We start from the raw sequence: 16770 nt of genomic DNA, 5'->3' as shown, positions 1-16770 counted from the left end.
CGACTTCAATCTCGCTAATCAGATGATAGTTAATGCAAATTGGGATCAATGATATACTTGCAATATTTGGGCGGGATCTGGAACTCGGCATTGGGAGCGAGCCTGTTAGATGGCAAACTGATTTGCGCCTGGCACGGCTTATGATTTTGGCCGCTATTTAACGGTGTGCCCAGATCTGCGCCCGGCGCAATGCGGTGGTTAAATCGCGCCCCAGAATTTAAGTTTCAAAGAAAAATTCAATAAGCATGATTTCTATGAGTTATAAATTAACAGTATGAATTAGTTAAATATTTCATGTTGAAGTATAACACAGTTTAGTTTAGGATCTTTAAATATGGTGTCCATACAGTCTCATGGCAATAAAATAAATCTTATCCTTTACATTGTTGGACAATTTGTTCACTTAATGTGGCGTAAAGAACATTTATGTTCAGATCGATAGAACAAGTTAGCTAAATCCACATACGTGCCTTGAGTGTCTAAATGGATTGTAAGGGCACCCCTGGTGTTACTTTTGAGGGAATAAAATATTTGCATCTGCTGAACAAAATATTTTAAATTTTATGTCATACTATTTAGCGAAGACAACTCTGAATCATTCTATAGTTTGGGCTGTTTTTTATGGGTAAGTTATCTACCAGATCTTATTAAGAAGAACAGATGAAGAAAGAATGAATAAAACATTGATGATTTACATCAGTTTACCTTGGCAAGTACTTTGGTAGTGTAAATATGAAATTTAAAAGGTTGGGGAAGTTAAACTACACTGCTACACCAGTATATCTAATTGCTAATGACAATAAAGATGAACATTGTGACATTTAAAAATACAATGGATGCAGTCAATTGCTCTCCGTCATCTTGTGTGATATTGCCCAAACTATATCATCTTCCAAATGTACACTCTTTACACATACACTTATAATTTTTTAAATGAATTTTTAGGCAAAAATATTATCCTTGCCGAGTTTGTTTTTTTTTAAACCTAAGATCTTAATATTACAATCAGAAAATCTATCATAAAAGTCCAAAATAGCAATCCTTTTTCAAAGCTCTTCACCATAACATCTTCTTTCCTTCACTTCCAGAAACATGCTTAGTTGACAAACAAACAGAATCCAACTTTTTTCCTATTTTTAAAAACACATTTCCACAGCAGTCCTGCATTTCAGAAGCTGCATTTGCTTCTCAAGGTCTGATTACCAATAGAAATTCTTGGCAGGTCCTCTGATGCTGTGGTTAGTTTGCGAAAAGATGACTGGCAGCAGCTATAGAATGGTGCAAGGTTTCTTATCCTTGAAAGGGTTTTCAGAGGCTGGCACTCCAACGAGCAATGGGTCATTCCGTGCATGCTGTTCACAGTAGTTCATCAAATCTACAGCTGCCTTTGATACCTGTCGAGGTTAAAGAGTCATCAATGACATTGACTGCTCCCGCAATGATGTAAGAGAACACAGAAAAACAGTGACTGCTTGCAGTGTTTTGCATATTCTGCAGCTTTAACCTCGGTCTTACAGCAGTAAAAGCATAAACATGACATGTTGTGAAACTACAAAATTACTACTTTCTTCAAAAAACATTTTCCCTCTAAATTATATGTCTAGTTCATTCCCTTCTTGGTCCCTAAGGTTGAAAAGTGAGATTGAAATCCCCCAACAGACCCAAATTATTGACATAAGTTAGTTGGCTACTTTCCTGAAAATATTCATTCCTTATGTCACAACAGCAGTACAGATCTGATAAATAAGGTGGGGTCAATCTGTACATTTTTTATTTAATACTGAATAGGCTTCACAATGACCTTGTGGAGTGTCACGGGATAAACATTTTAGAAAATATGTTGAAAAGTAAGAATCTGTAATTTGTCTCTTTGGCCTGGAAATAATGCCGAACAATGTTAATAAAATTACTCTGTGCTACTCAGATGGAGGCATTGTTCCAATTCAAGTAAGTGGATTAAATGTCTATGTTAAAATAGTGGAGAAAATAATTTGATACAAACATGTGAAGCATTTGTATGATAACATCACTCACAATAAAGTTCCAGACTTATTAGTGTAATTAAACATAATAAAGAGCAGAGTCCAAATCTCACAGCTGCCCTTGAGGCAGTTGGAGCTGCATTATACATTTATTTTTCCAAGAAGCACTTCCTTGCAGCCTGAAAAACTCTTCCCTTCCCTACTACTCTCTGCTTTCTTCCCTTTAACCACTTTTGCATCAATGCTGCCATGTCCCTTTAATCCCATCGCCTTTAATTGTGTCTACAAATTTATTGTATGCCATTTCGTCAAACGCCTTTTGAAAGTCAATATACACATCAACCACAGTACCCCCATCAACTCTCTGATCAAAGAGCTCAATTTAGTTAGTCAAGCATGAATAGCCTTTAACAAATCTGTACTGACTTTCCTTTAATAGCTCATAGGTTTTCAGCAAATATAGCTGGGTTGCGAGATCTCCACTTGAACTCACTTGTATTATTGGAACCTGCATTTTATTGTATATGTAAAAAGAAATTACATTTATACAGCACTTTTAATAGTTTCAAGGCATCCCAACGCTTCACAGTGTTTGAAGTACCTTTGGAGTATGGTCACGGTTGTAATGTAGGCAAACATGACATCCACATTGTGCAGGGCACGATCCCACGAGCAATAATTTCACTCTACAAAAACAGGAGCCCGGAAGAGCAAAACATTTTTGAATCTATTATCTGCTTTCCCCGAAAAATAGTTCATGAGTCGAGGATTCGATTTGAAGATTATAAAAAAGGCTTAACATGCCTTTATAGATTTCATAGAACTTACAGTGCAGAAGGAGGCCATTCGGCCCATCGAGTCTGCACCGGCTCTTGGAAAGAGCACCCTATCCAAACCCACACCTCCACCCTATCCCCATAACCCAGTAACCCCACCCAACACTAAGGGCAATTTTGGACACTAAGGGCAATTTATCATGGCCAATCCACCTAACCTGCACAACTTTGGACTGTGGGAGGAAACCGGAGCACCCGGAGGAAACCCACGCACACACGGGGAGAACGTGCAGACTTTACTAGTTTTATTTATTTATTTTATAAATTTAGAGAACCCAATTCATTTTTTCCAATTAAGGGGCAATTTAGCGTGGCCAATCCACCTACCCTGCACATCTTTGGGTTGTGGGGGCAAAACCCACCCAGACACGGGGAGAATGTGCAAATTCCACACGGACAGTGACCCGGTGTCGGGATCAAACCTGATCCTCGGTGCCTTGAGGCAGCAGTGCTAACAACTGCGCCACCGTGCTGCTCGCATGTTTTATTTATAAATTCTCGACTAGACTTCTGGTGGCAGCCATGGAGTGAGTGGTTGCACATTTGACAACCCCCGCTCGAGGTGAGTTTTTTTGGTCATTTTCCCCACTTATAGGGTGGATGTTTTGGTGAAAAAAAGTGTAGAGGTGACTGAAGAAAGTTAAACTCCACTGGTGGGGCTAGTGGATGGATCCATGGACCAGAAGTGGCTCGAGAAGAAGGGAGCAGTAAGAGCAAGAGAATCTTTGTGTGTCACAGGTCAAGATGGCGGAAGGTAAAGAACCAGTCTTGACCGCCCAGTGGTCGAAGGAGCAACTGGCAGACTTCCTGAATGAGAAGTGCAGCTGGCAGAGGAGGGAAGCCCAGGAGGACCTAGCCAAGGCTTTGGAACCACTAAAAGCGGGAATCGACTGCGTGGAATAGAGGCTGGAGTCCCAGGGCCAGACTATTCGGGAAGTGGAGGAGACGGTGGGGGAGCCCGAGGAGCATCTTGCCTCGTTGGCGGCCGAAAAAAGTGAGAAGCTCGTACGTAGCCGATGTTGGAGAGGTTGATGGGGGAGTGGGCCCTTGACCGGCCCCTGGAGGTCAGCTGAGCACACGGGTGCTGATGAGGAAGCTGGAGGTGAACGAGCCTCCAAGGGCGATGGTGGTGCGTATCTACCGGTTCCTGGATAAGGAAAAGATATTGAGACGGGCGAGGCAGACGAGGAGGTGCACCTGGGAAGGGAACAAGCTTCGGGTGTACCAGGACCTGGTGAAGAGGAGAGTCGGGTTCATCGGGTGAAGGTTGCCCTCTTTAAGAAGGGGGTAAAGTTCGGGATGGTGTACCTGGCCCGCCTTTGGGTGACTTTTAACAATCAAGAACATTATTTCGGAGCGCCAGAGGAGGTGATGGAATTTTTAAGAGACAATGGACTGGCAGGAGAAGGAGGACACTGAACTTTGGAGGAGGTATGAGGAGATGTTTGCTTTTTCTGTTTTTTCATGTGACGGCTGTTGGAGAACCTTTCTCCTGTGAGATGTTTTGCTGGGTTTGGTGACGGGATGCTTGGGGAGCGTCGAGGGCGAGTGCACCTTTTTCTGTTTTTGTGTTGTTTGTTCCATGGACCTGTGCGAGCGATTTGGGAGGGAATCAGTGTTGGGGGGGGGGGGGGGGGGGGGTGGTGGTTAGGAGGCTCAGAGGCCTTGGGCAGGGGCTGCCAGGCTAGCTGGGCGGGCTAGCTAACGGGAGCACAGTGGGGATGGGGGTGGGGGGGGGGGGGGGGGGGTTAGCGCAGGGGGATGGGGTTATTGTTTCGCTTGTGGGAGGAGGAGGGGTTGCTGACAAAGGTGTGGCTGGTGTGGCGCAGCAAGAAAAAGAGCGATGACGATTGTGGGCCTGGAGTGGGGTCGCGTGACATGGGCTGGCCCCAAAAAAGGAAATGGTTGATCGGCAGGGGAGGAGGTGGGGTGCACCCCCGACCAGGCTGTTCACATGGAATGTGAGAGGGCTGAATGGGTCAGTCAACGATTGAGTATGTTCGCATACTTGAGGAGTATGAAGGCAGACGTGGCTTTTTTACAAGAAATACATCTGAAGATCGGTGATCAGACAAGGTTAAGGAAAGGGTGGGTAGATTAAGTGCGGGATTCTCCGAGCCCACGCCGGATCGAATCGCCAGGGACGCGGGAAATCCCCGCCACGCCGCTCCGACGCCGGGATGCAATTCTCCGGCTCTTTAACTCTGAAGACTCACACAGACTCAAAACGTTAACTCTGTTTCTCTCTCTCCAGATCCCGCTGGATCTGCTGAGTCTTCCCAGCATTTTTAGTGTTTGTATTCCATCACACTCTTGACTTGTGCCTTGGAGATGGCGGACAGACCTCAGGGAGTTAGGAGATGGGTTACTAACTGCGAAATCCCTAGCCTCTGACCTGCTCTTGTAGCCACAGTAGATATATATATATGGCTGATTTGGGGCGAAATTCTCCGACCCTCAGCAGGGTCGGAGAATCGCCTGGGGCCGCCGAAAATCCCCCCCCCCCCCCCCCGCCGTGGCAGAGATTCTCCGCCACCCGGGAATTGGCGGGGGCGGGAGTCACGCCACTCCGATCGGTGAGGCCCCTGCGACGATTCTCCGGCCCGGATGGGCCGAAGTCCTGCCGCTGGGAGGCCTCTCCCGCCGCTGAGGTTTGAACCACCTCTGGTGGCGGTGGGATCGGCGCCGCGACCGGGCCCCGGGGTCCTGGGGGGGGGTGCGGGGCGATCGGACCCCGGGGGGTGCCCCCACGGTGGCCAGGCCCGCGATCGGGGCCCCCCGCTCAGACTCCGGCCCAGTGCCCTGGGTGCACTCTTGCTCCTCCGCCGCCGCCACGGCCTCTGCCATGGCGGAAGCGGAAGAGAAACCCACATCGCGCATGCGCCGGTGGTGACATCAGCGGCAGATGGCTGCTGACGTCACCGCTGGCGCATGCGCCGACCGGCGAAAGCCTTTCGGCCAGCCCCACTGCCGGGCGGCGGGCCTGAAAGGCCGCTGGCGCTGGTTTTTTGCGCCAGTCTTTTGGTTCCAACCGCTCCGGCACGGGGCTAGCCCCCAAAGGTGCGGAGAATTCCCCACCTTTGGGGAGGCCCGACCCCGGAGTGGTTGGCGCCACTCCCCTACACCGGGACCCCCCGTCACGCCGGGTAGGGGAGAATCCCGCCCCTGGTTCAGCCATATATATCTGGTTCAGCCATATAGCAGGGGATTCACTGATGGCAATGTCACTGAGTGTCAAGGGGAGATGATCATTGCCTGGCACTTGTGTGGCATGACTGTAACTTGCCACTTATCAGCCCAAGTCTGGATATTGTCCAGTTCTTGCTGAACTTGGACAAGGACTGCTTTAGTATCTGATAAGTGAGTAGCACAAGTAGATAGCACTGTGGCTTCACAGCGCCAGGGTCCCAGGTTCGATTTACTGCTGGGTTACTGTCTGTGCGGAGTCTGCACGTTCTCCCCATGTGAGTGTGGGTTTCCTCCTGGTGCTCCGGTTTCCTCCACAGTCCAAAGACGTGCAGGTTAGATGGATTGCCATGATAAATTGCCCTTAGTGACCAAAATGGTTAGGAGGGGTTGTTGGGTTACAGGGATAGGGTGGAAGTGAGGGCTTAAGTGGGTCGGTGCAGACTCGATGGGCCGAATGGTCTCCTTCTGCACTGTATGTTCTATGTAAGTGGCGAATGGTCTGAACATTATGCAATCATCTGCAAATATCATGAGTTCTGATGTTATGATGGAGGAAAGGTCATTGATGAAGCAGCTGAAGATGGCTGGGCCCAGTACACTACCTCGAGGAACTTATGTAGTGGTACCCTGAAGCTGAGAGGATTCACCTCCAACAACCACAACCATCTTCCTTTGTGCCAGGTATGACTCCAACCAATGGATAGTTTTCCTATTTCACGTTGACCCTAGTTTTGCTGGGGATCCTTGATGCTACACTTGATCAAATGCTGCTCTGATGGCAAGGGTTGTCACTCCTACCTCACCTCTGCCATTCAGCTCTTTTGTCCATGTTTGAACCAAGGCTGTAATGAAGTCGGGAGCTGTGTGGGCCCTGACAAAATGCAAACTGAGCGTCAGTGAGTAAGTTATTTCTGACCAAGTGCTGCCTGATAGCACTGTCCATGAACCCTTCCATCACCTTGCTAATGACTGAGTAGATCGATGGGGCAGTAATTGGCTGGGTTGGATTTGTCCTGCTTTTTTGTAGGTAGGACATACCGTGGCAACTTCACACAATGTTGTGTAGGTGCCAGTGTTGTAGCTGAACTGGAATAGCTTGGCTCGGAGCGCAGCTAGTTTTGGAGGACAAGTCTGAAGTACTATTGCTGGAATGTTGTCTGAACCCACAGCCTTTGCAGTACCCAGTGACTTCAGCTGTTTCGTGATATCACGTGGAGTGAATCATATTGGCTGAAGGCTGGCATCTGTGATGCTTGGGACCTTGCAAAGATGGATTGTCAACCAGGCACTTCTGGCTGAAGTTGGTGTGCTGAGCTCTTCAATCATTGAGAATGTGGATATTTGTGGAACCTACTCATCCAGTTAGTTTTTTTTAATTGTCCACCACCATTCACAACTGGATGTGGCAAGGCTTCAGAGCTTAGATCTGATCCATTGGCTGTGGAATCATTTAGCTCTGAATGCTGCATGGATTGTTTGGTACACAGTAGTTTTTTGCTATAGCTTCACCAAGTTGATACGTCATTTTTAGGTATGCCAGCCGCTGCTCCTAACATGCTCTCCTGCACTCTTCATTGACTTGGGTTGATTCTTTGGCTTGATGGTCATGATAGAGTGGGGGAATGTGCTGGGCCATCAGGCTACAGATTGTGGTTATGTACCTTTCTGCTGATGGCCCACAGCATCTCATTTATCCCTTGTTTTGAGTTGCCACATCTGTCGTCAATCTATCCCATTTGGCACTGTGGTAGTGTCACACATAATGGAGGGCATCCTCAATGTGAAGATCAGACATTTTCTCTGCAGGAATTGTGTGGTGGTCACCCCTACCAATGCTGGACAGATGCATCTATAATGGTAAATTGGTGAGGACAAGGTTTTTCTCCCGGTGGCTTCCTCACCACCTGTCACACACCCAGCCTAGCACCTATGTTTTTTAGGATTCAGTCAGTTCAGTCAGTAGTGGTGTCACTAATGGACACCAAAGTTCCCTACACGTGTACATTCTGTGCTCATGCCACACTCAATGCTTCTTCATAGTGGTGTTCAATCTGAAGGAACACTGGTTCATTTCCTGAGGGGCGTGGGAAATGTCATGAAATGCAGATAATGATATACACACAGGCACAGACAAGCTGCTAATGAACACAGAGAACAGGACATGACCAATGAGCAGGCAGGACACTCAGGGGTGGTATCTCACTATAAAAGGCACTCTGCCTCTTTCCACTGATGAACATCTACAGAGTGAGTCAGGGTGTATTTACAGTATCACACCTCCAGCACGTGGCTAAGAGCTAGTCGGGTTCAGTCAGACAGAATAACCACAGTTAGGTTAGCAGAGAGTCGAATTCATAGAGAACTGTGATAACTGTGCTACTGGTTCAATAAATCAGATTGAACTAACTTCAAGGTCTGGAGTATCTTTTGGTTAAAGCTGCATCCAGTTGCAGCCTGTGGTATCCCAGAGTACATAACAGTAGGTGGTAATCAGCAGGAGATTTCCTTGTCCATGTTTGACCTGATGCCATAGGATGTCAATGCTGAGGACTCCCTGGACTACTCTCTCTCGACTGGGTGCCACTGAACATCACCTCTGCAGGACAGACCCAGGGATGGTGATGGTGGTGTCTGGGACATTGTCAGATATGATTCTGAGTATGATTTTGTTAGCTGACATGGTGGGATTTGAACCCGTGCCCCCAGAGCATTAGCCTAGGCCTTTGGATTAGTATTACCACTACACCACAGCCTCACTTGCCGATAAGAATGTTTGCATGGTTGGTCCTAAATAACTCTGACATAAATCATGGATTCAGGTCTCATCTTGGAATAATGCTTCTGATATCTACAAGAAAGGGACAGGATTACTGACTGGCTGTAGTCCTCATTGGTAGCTAGAGGAAACTCCTGTTGTGGGATTATTTTAGGCTTCATGTGAGCAATATGCAGTCAATTGTGGTCCTGAAGATAACAACTTGAGACCCCCATGTTTACATGTGGATATCTGAGTTCGTTTTCAAATGATAGTCCATTCCATAGGAATAGAACTTCAGCCCTTCGAGTTTATTCCACTGATCAATAAGATCCTGGCTGATCCTTAACTTAACTCCACTTATTCATCTTTGTTTTTGAGTGAGAAGTGAGTTTACAATTTGAAGTTTACATTTAAAGAGAAAATGACTGGCATCTTCATTATCTATTGAAGAGAGAAGAGTAGAGAAATTTGTGCTACACTATCTTAAAACATGTAGGGCGCGATTCTCCGCTCCCCACGCCGCGTGGGAGGGCCCCCCGACAAATTTCACGCCCCCCTCGATTCTCCCCCCCCGCTCGGAAGAATCGCCGCTTTTCATGGCGACCGGCGATTCTCCGACCTGGACCGAGTGGCCTGCTGTTCGCGACCGTTTCACGACCGTTTCACGACGGCGGCAACCACACCCGGTTGCTGCCGTCGTGAAACGGGTGTGGAGATGCCCGTTTGGGGCTTGTAGGGGGCCTGGTAGGGAATGAGCACCACGACTGTGCTCGGGAGGCGACAGGTCCGCAATCGGTGCCCACCGATCGTCGGGCCGGCGTCTCAATCGGACGCACTATTTCCCCTCCGCCGCCCCGCAAGATCAAGCCGCCACGTTTCGCGGGGCGGCTGAGGGGAAAGACGGCCACCGCACATGCACGGGTTCGAGCTGTCAGCATTGTGACGTCAGCCGTGCATGCGCGGGTTGGAGCCGGCCAACCTGCACATGCGCGGCTGACGTCATTAGGCGCGCCGGCCACGTCATTCTCGGCGCGATGCCCCCGCGGCCGAGAGTTACGGAGCGCCGCTCCTAGCCCTGCCGGGAGGGGAGAATAGGGGGCGAGGAGAGGCCCCCGAGGCCGTCGTGAAACTCAGCCGAGTTCACGACAGCCCTCCCGATTTTTCCCGGGAGCGGAGAATTCCGCCCGTACTGTTCAATTATTTGCCTTATTTATGTGTACAAAACACCTTCATAAGTTGAGAGGATGAGTTTCAGTTTGGTAAAAGTTCACATTCAAATTAGCTTTTAAAAGTAGTGGCTGATGATGCATTTCAATAGTTCTCTGTTACAATCCTTGCAAGTTAATTATTATTTACCTAGAAATTGAGTCGTAAAAAATCATGTTCTGGATTGTAGGGAACATAAAGAGTTTGCTGAGCTGCCTGATGATGATAAATTTGTGAAATTATCTCCTGTAAAAACCCAAAAACATGACACAGGCTAAAAGAAAGTTGTTATAAAATTAAAATAATAAATCTCCCAGTATTAATGACATTTATGGTCTGAATGAGACTTTTGCGATATTCCTTATGAACGAGTCAATGAATAATGTAGACCCAGCAGGTTGAAAATAGGTTAACAAGGTATTCATTTTCAAAAAGAGTAACTGACCCCACCACCAAAGATTCAGTTATAAAGAGATGACTGAAAGAATATCTCAAAGACGCATGCAAAATAATAAACAATTGAGAGAAGGTACACTGAGTGAATTATTTCAATCTAAAATGTGAGACTAGAACAAGGGGAATAGGTGCAAATGAAATGAAAAGTTAGAACTGCTTCCCAGATTTTCTTCACACAAAGTATGCTTGTGAGATGCAGATGGCACTCATTGCTGGAGCAGAGTCAGCATCAGGATAATGTAGATCAATGTCTCTGGTACTTAGGAGAAAGTATGGAGTGAGGTACTGCGGAGGATGAATGCAACATAATTGTGTGCAAGACTGATTCAGCCTGATACATAAGAACATAAGAAGTAGGAGCAGGAGTAGGCCATCTGGCCCCTCGAGCCTACTCCGCCATTCAATGAGATCATGGCTGATCTTTTGTGGACTCAGCTCCACTTTCCGGCCCGAACACCATAACCCTTAATCCCTTTATTCTTCAAAAAACTATCTATCTTTACCTTAAAAACATGTAATGAAGGAGCCTCAACTGCTTCACTGGGCAAGGAATTCCATAGATTCACAACCCTTTGGGTGAAGAAGTTCCTCCTAAACTCAGTCCTAAATCTACTTCCCCTTATTTTGAGGCTATGTCCCCTAGTTCTGCTTTCACCCGCCAGTGGAAACAACCTGCCCGCATCTATTCTATCTATTCCCTTCATAATTTTAAATGTTTCTATAAGATCCCCCCTCATCCTTCTAAATTCCAACGAGTACAGTCCCAGTTTACTCAACCTCTCCTCATAATCCAACCCCTTCAACTCTGGGATTAACCTAGTGAATCTCCTCTGCACACCCTCCAGTGCCAGTATGTCCTTTCTCAAGTAAGGAGACCAAAACTGAACACAATACACCAGGTGTGGCCTCACTAACACCTTATACAATTGCAACATAACCTCCCTAGTCTTAAACTCCATCCCTCTAGCAATGAAGGACAACATTCCATTTGCCTTCTTAATCACCTGTTGCACCTGTAAACCAACTTTCTGTGACTCATGCACTAGCACACCCAGGTCTCTCTGCACAGCGACATGCTTTAATATTTTATCGTTTAAATAATAATCCCATTTGCTGTTATTCCTACCAAAATGGATAACCTCACATTTGTGAACATTGTATTCCATCTGCCAGACCCTAGCCCATTCACTTAACCTATCCAAATCCCTCTGCAGACTTCCAGTATCCTCTGCACTTTTCGCTTTCCACTCATCTTAGTGTAATCTGCAAACTTGGACACATTGCCCTTGGTCCCCAACTCCAAATCATCTATGTAAATTGTGAACAATTGTGGGCCCAACACGGATCCCTGAGGAACACCACTAGCTACTGATTGCCAACCACAGAAACACCCATTAATCCCCACTCTTTGCTTTCTATTAATTAACCAATCCTCTATCCATGCTACTACTTTACCCTTAATGCCATGCATCTTTATCTTATGCAGCAACCTTTTGTGTGGCACCTTGTCAAAGGCTTTCTGGAAATCCAGATATACCACATCCATTGGCTCCCCGTTATCTACTGCACTGGTAATGTCCTCAAAAAATTCCACTAAATTAGTTAGGCACGACCTGCCCTTTATGAACCCATGCTGCGTCTGCCCAATGGGACAATTTCTATCCAGATGCCTCGCTATTTCTTCCTTGACGATAGATTCCAGCATCTTCCCTACTACCGAAGTTAAGCTCACTGGCCTATAATTTCCTGCTCTCTGCCTACCTCCTTTTTTAAACAGTGGTGTCACGTTTGCTAATTTCCAATCCACCGGGACCACCCCAGAGTCTAGTGAATTTTGGTAAATCATCATTAGTGCATCTGCAATTTCCCTAGCCATTTCTTTTAGCACTCTGGGATGCATTCCATCAGGGCCAGGAGACTTGTCTATCTTTAGCCCCATTAGCTTGCCCATCACTACCTCCTTAGTGACAACAATCCTCTCAAGGTCCTCACCTGCCATAGCCTCATTTCTATCAGTCGCTGGCATTTTATTTTTGTCTTCCACTGTGAAGACCGACCCAAAAAACCTGTTCAGTTCCTCAGCCATTTCCTCATCTCCCATTATTAAAACTCCCTTCTCATCCTCTAAAGGACCAATATTTACCTTAGCCACTCTTTTTGTTTTATATATTTGTAAAAAGTTTTGCTGTCTGTTTTTATATTCTGAGCAAGTTTACTCTCATACTCTATCTTACTCTTCTTTATAGCTTTTTTAGTAGCTTACTGTTGCCCCCTAAAGATTTCCCAGTCCTCTAGTCTCCCACTAATCTTTGCCACTTTGTATGCTTTTTCCTTCAATTTGATACCCTCCCTTATTTCCTTAGATATCCACGGTCGATTTTCCCTCTTTCTACCGTCCTTCCTTTTTGTTGGTATAAACCTTTGCTGAGCACTGTGAAAAATCGCTTGGAAGGTTCTCCACTGTTCCTCAACTGTTCCACCATAAAGTCTTTGCTCCCAGTCTACCTTAGCTCGTTCTTCTCTCATCCCATTGTAATCTCCTTTGTTTAAACACAAAACACTAGTATTTGATTTTACTTTCTCACCCTCCATCTGTATTTTAAATTCCACCATATTGTGATCGCTCCTTCCGAGAGGATCCCTAACTATGAGATCATGAATCATTACACAGGACAAGATCTAGGACCGCTTGTTCCCTCGTAGGTTCCATTACATACTGTTCTAGGAAACTATCGCGGATACATTCTATAAACTCCTCCTCAAGGTTGCCTTGACCGATCTGGTTAAACCAATCGACATGTAAATTAAAATCCCCCATTATATTCCTTTTAGTATTACTGGGCCTATTCACTGAGCTCCCCTCAGTCACTGTACCTTGTACTGTCGCCCTTTTTGATTTTTGACTATGTCTTCTCTGCCTTGCACTTTTCCCCTTACTTCCTTTTGCTTCTGTCCCTGTTTTACTACCTTCCAACTTCCTGCATCGGTTCCCATCCCCCTGCCACATTAGTTTACAAAGTGGTGTTTCAAGCATACCTTACTCAAGCCAAGAGAGTCGAGTTTTTGAGGGTGTGGCAGATTGGTGTGAGCGCTGTTTGGTTCGCTCACCACACACACGTTTTAGTCCTGAGCAAAATTGGGGGGGGGGGGGGGTTTGGCAGTCGTTTTTTTAACATCATGTTGGCGATCTTAAGTGTTGAGCTGGAGCCCTGTCCTTTGGTGGCTATTTTTGGAGTTTCAGATGTGCTGGAGCTATGGATGGGTACAAGGCTGGGTTTCCTTCCCTTCGCATCGTTGGTGGAGTGGAGGCGGATCCTGCTGGGTTGGAGGCTAGCAACACTGCCACATGCTTCGGCGTAGTTAGTGGTTTTGATAGATTTTGCACCTCGAGAAGGTCAAATACATCGTGACAGAGTTGATTGAAGCGTTCAACAGGAGAATGTGGCTGTTTATATTGTAATTTAGAGAGTTGGTCACTGTCAGCTGTTAAAGCGGGATGGGGGTAGGGGAGAAGAGGGGTGAATACACAGCGGGGGGAAAAGGGGGTGAATACACAGTGGGGAGGGTTTGTTTCTTGGTTTGAGGGGTTGTTTATGGAGGCTCTGGTTGTTTGCATCTAGTTAAGGGTTATTGTTTATTTTAGTAATTTTCAGAAAGAAGTCTCTGGTACTTTATAGAGTGTTATACTGTTCTGATTTTCCCTGTTTCATGAGGGATAAGTGGAATGTTGATATGCTTCCAAAACAAGGGACTGGCAGCATGATTACTAATTGCAACTTTTACAATGTTTAAACCAAATTACAGAGTTTGAGTCTACCATTTTCTATTGGGTACAAAGGTGAATAAGGTTGTCAGGAAAAAAAAAATCAAGCCGGAGTGGGGGAAAACTGTGGTGGATGGGCACAGTAATGCCTCTACAGGGATTAACAGATTACATGTCAGCATATGACACTGTGAGATTTTTGTACAGTCGGTCAAACATATTGCTTGTGTATCAACTGGAAGAGGTCTGGACTCAGCTGTATGTGCAGAATGTGGACGAAGAAGAATAAGTATTAGCATAAATAACTGGCTGCAGATTACCATATCACTGACTGCACTAGATTTGCATTTACACTCCAAGAATTCATATTGAATTGAAATGACATTAATAGCTAAAATTAATTGTGTCTAGGTGTCGGATAAACATGCACACAGTGTTCTGTCCCTCATGAGAATGCTTCTACAATGGCATTGACAAAACACCAGAAACAGGGTAGCTAATCTAGCTCTAAATTATGGAATGAAGGCAAATGTCTCCCCTTATAGAAGATCAGAAAATTACTCTCCCTTAACGTGCTAACTTGAATTCCAAAAATGAATAGTGTAACCACCTCTATTATATGCAAGTAAAGCCTTTTCCATTTGTGTTTACATCTTGCAATGTGAATAAACTGCTCAGTTACCCTCTCAATCTGGGAATGTTGGCGGGGGTTAACCCTTAAGAATTGTCCTGGAGTCTCTGGCAATTAAAATTTCCTGGACACAGCTCCCAGAAACCCTGGAGAGAAAGTATCTGAAAGCTAAAGAAAAGATTTTTTTTTCATTTTCTTTAACACTTTAGTACTTTACTTATATATATATATTGATGGTAAAGGGCTATTTGACTGACAGTCTGAATCATCCAATGGGGTATAAAGAAGCACCTGTTCACTTTATAATTGGTGTGGAAAGGCAGTGTGCCATGACGATAGTTGTGTCGGGCGATGGCAGCAGGAGTGTGTGGGGGTGGGGGTTTAGTAGCAGCAGGATCAACCAACGTTGACAACCCAAGGTTGAGAAAGCAGAACAAAGCAAATACCAACATTCTAGAAAATGTTAACTAAAAATTAGGGTCAGGTATCTTTATTGCCTTCCCTTCCTACTTTATTCATTTACAGCACACAGATTCTAATTAAAAGGTAAACATTTCTACAACTTTCACAATGCATTCGGCAAAAGACATTGCCCGTCAATTTTCTGACAGAAACATGATGCATAGCACCATCAATGAAGATTTGTTCAACCACAGATGCCAGCTGGTGATATCCACATTCAGTTGCTCAAATACCATTGCTGACGTGTGTACGCTTGTATTGAAGGCACTTCCTGAATATTTTACTGTATCATTAGCTAGGTTGCACGGCAAAGGGTATATTCATGCACAGTGCTGCAGCAACTGCTAATTTAAAAAATTGTTGTAATAGATTCTGAAAAAACCCTTTCATTCCTAACACTTGGCAATGAATACACACTGGCCTAAGATCGCAATGGTTCCTTTTAAAATTAATTACACAATAATCTGACAATCATTAAATAGAAAGATACAGATCCTCTTTAGAACCCACCATAGTATTGGTGTATCAATTCAAACATCTGAAAGTATAATTCAAGTATTCTACTGCACATCCATTAAGGAGCAATGTATATGTCGGAATGACATAGGCTAACATCTTTCGCAATGTCAGCGATAGGATTGGTGCACTTGTAATCTGCCAAGAGACTGATTGTGTGTCAATGACCTCCGTTTCAGCTGATCCTTTCCATTTGTTGTTTCTGGAATATTTAAGTGACCAATAATGACCTACGCTTTCCTACTTTGTATTTAATAGGTTTTCTTTAAAGATAAATTAGTAATTAACAAAGATGTCAATCAAAATCTTCCTCAGAAAATAATGACATATTAATAGGGTAGCACATGGTTAGCACTGCTGCCTCACAGTATAAGGGACCCTGGTTCGATTCCTGCCTTAAATGACTGTCTATGTGGAATTTTCACTTTCTCCCCATGTCTGCGTGGGTTTCCTCCGGGTGCTCCGACAGTCCAAAAGTGTGCAGGTTAGATGGTATTACAAGGATAGGGTGGGGGAGTGGGCCCCCGTCGGGTGCTCTTTCAGAGCGTCGGTGCTGACTCGGTGGGCCGAGTGGCCTCCTTCTGCACCGTGGGAATCCTATGGTTCTATTACATCAGGCCATTATTCATGTGTAAATTATCCAGTAATTTCAGGGGTGTTGAGATGTGGTACGAATTGCAGATCTCCAGAACTTGCTGGTCAATTTATGTCTTGTACAAGCTGCACATTGAAGAATTGAATAGAATTTCATAGAATCTCTGCAATGCAGGAGGCCATTCGGCCCATCGAGTCTGCACCGACTCTCTGCCTAGGTTCACTATCCTATCCCCGTAGCCCTACATAACCTGCACATCTTTGGACTGTGGGAAGAAACCGGAGCACCCGGAGGAAACCCACGCAGACACATGGAGAATGTGCAAACTCCACACAGACGGTCACTCAAGGTCAGAATTGAACCCAGGTCCCTGGGA

General features: G+C 45.5%; 1 protein-coding gene across 8 annotated transcripts in view; it reads right to left on the bottom strand.

Moving 5' to 3' along the window:
• Window positions 1–541: 541 nt before the first annotated feature.
• Window positions 542–16770, bottom strand: part of LOC119970322 (guanine nucleotide-binding protein G(I)/G(S)/G(O) subunit gamma-7) — a 372740-nt gene continuing 356511 nt past the window's right edge. For all 8 annotated transcript variants that reach the window (XM_038804745.1, XM_038804746.1, XM_038804747.1 and 5 more), the window contains one exon: window positions 542–1394. In XM_038804745.1, coding sequence (XP_038660673.1) covers window positions 1269–1394 — 126 coding nt within the window. In that variant the 3' untranslated portion in view covers window positions 542–1268. The remainder of the gene's footprint in view (window positions 1395–16770) is intronic.

The sequence above is a fragment of the Scyliorhinus canicula genome, chromosome 8 (assembly GCF_902713615.1).
Source record: "Scyliorhinus canicula chromosome 8, sScyCan1.1, whole genome shotgun sequence".
NCBI classification, from domain to species: Eukaryota; Metazoa; Chordata; class Chondrichthyes; order Carcharhiniformes; family Scyliorhinidae; genus Scyliorhinus; species Scyliorhinus canicula.
Note: the sequence above shows the minus strand (reverse complement) of the source record. Positions and strands in the feature narration are given on the sequence as shown.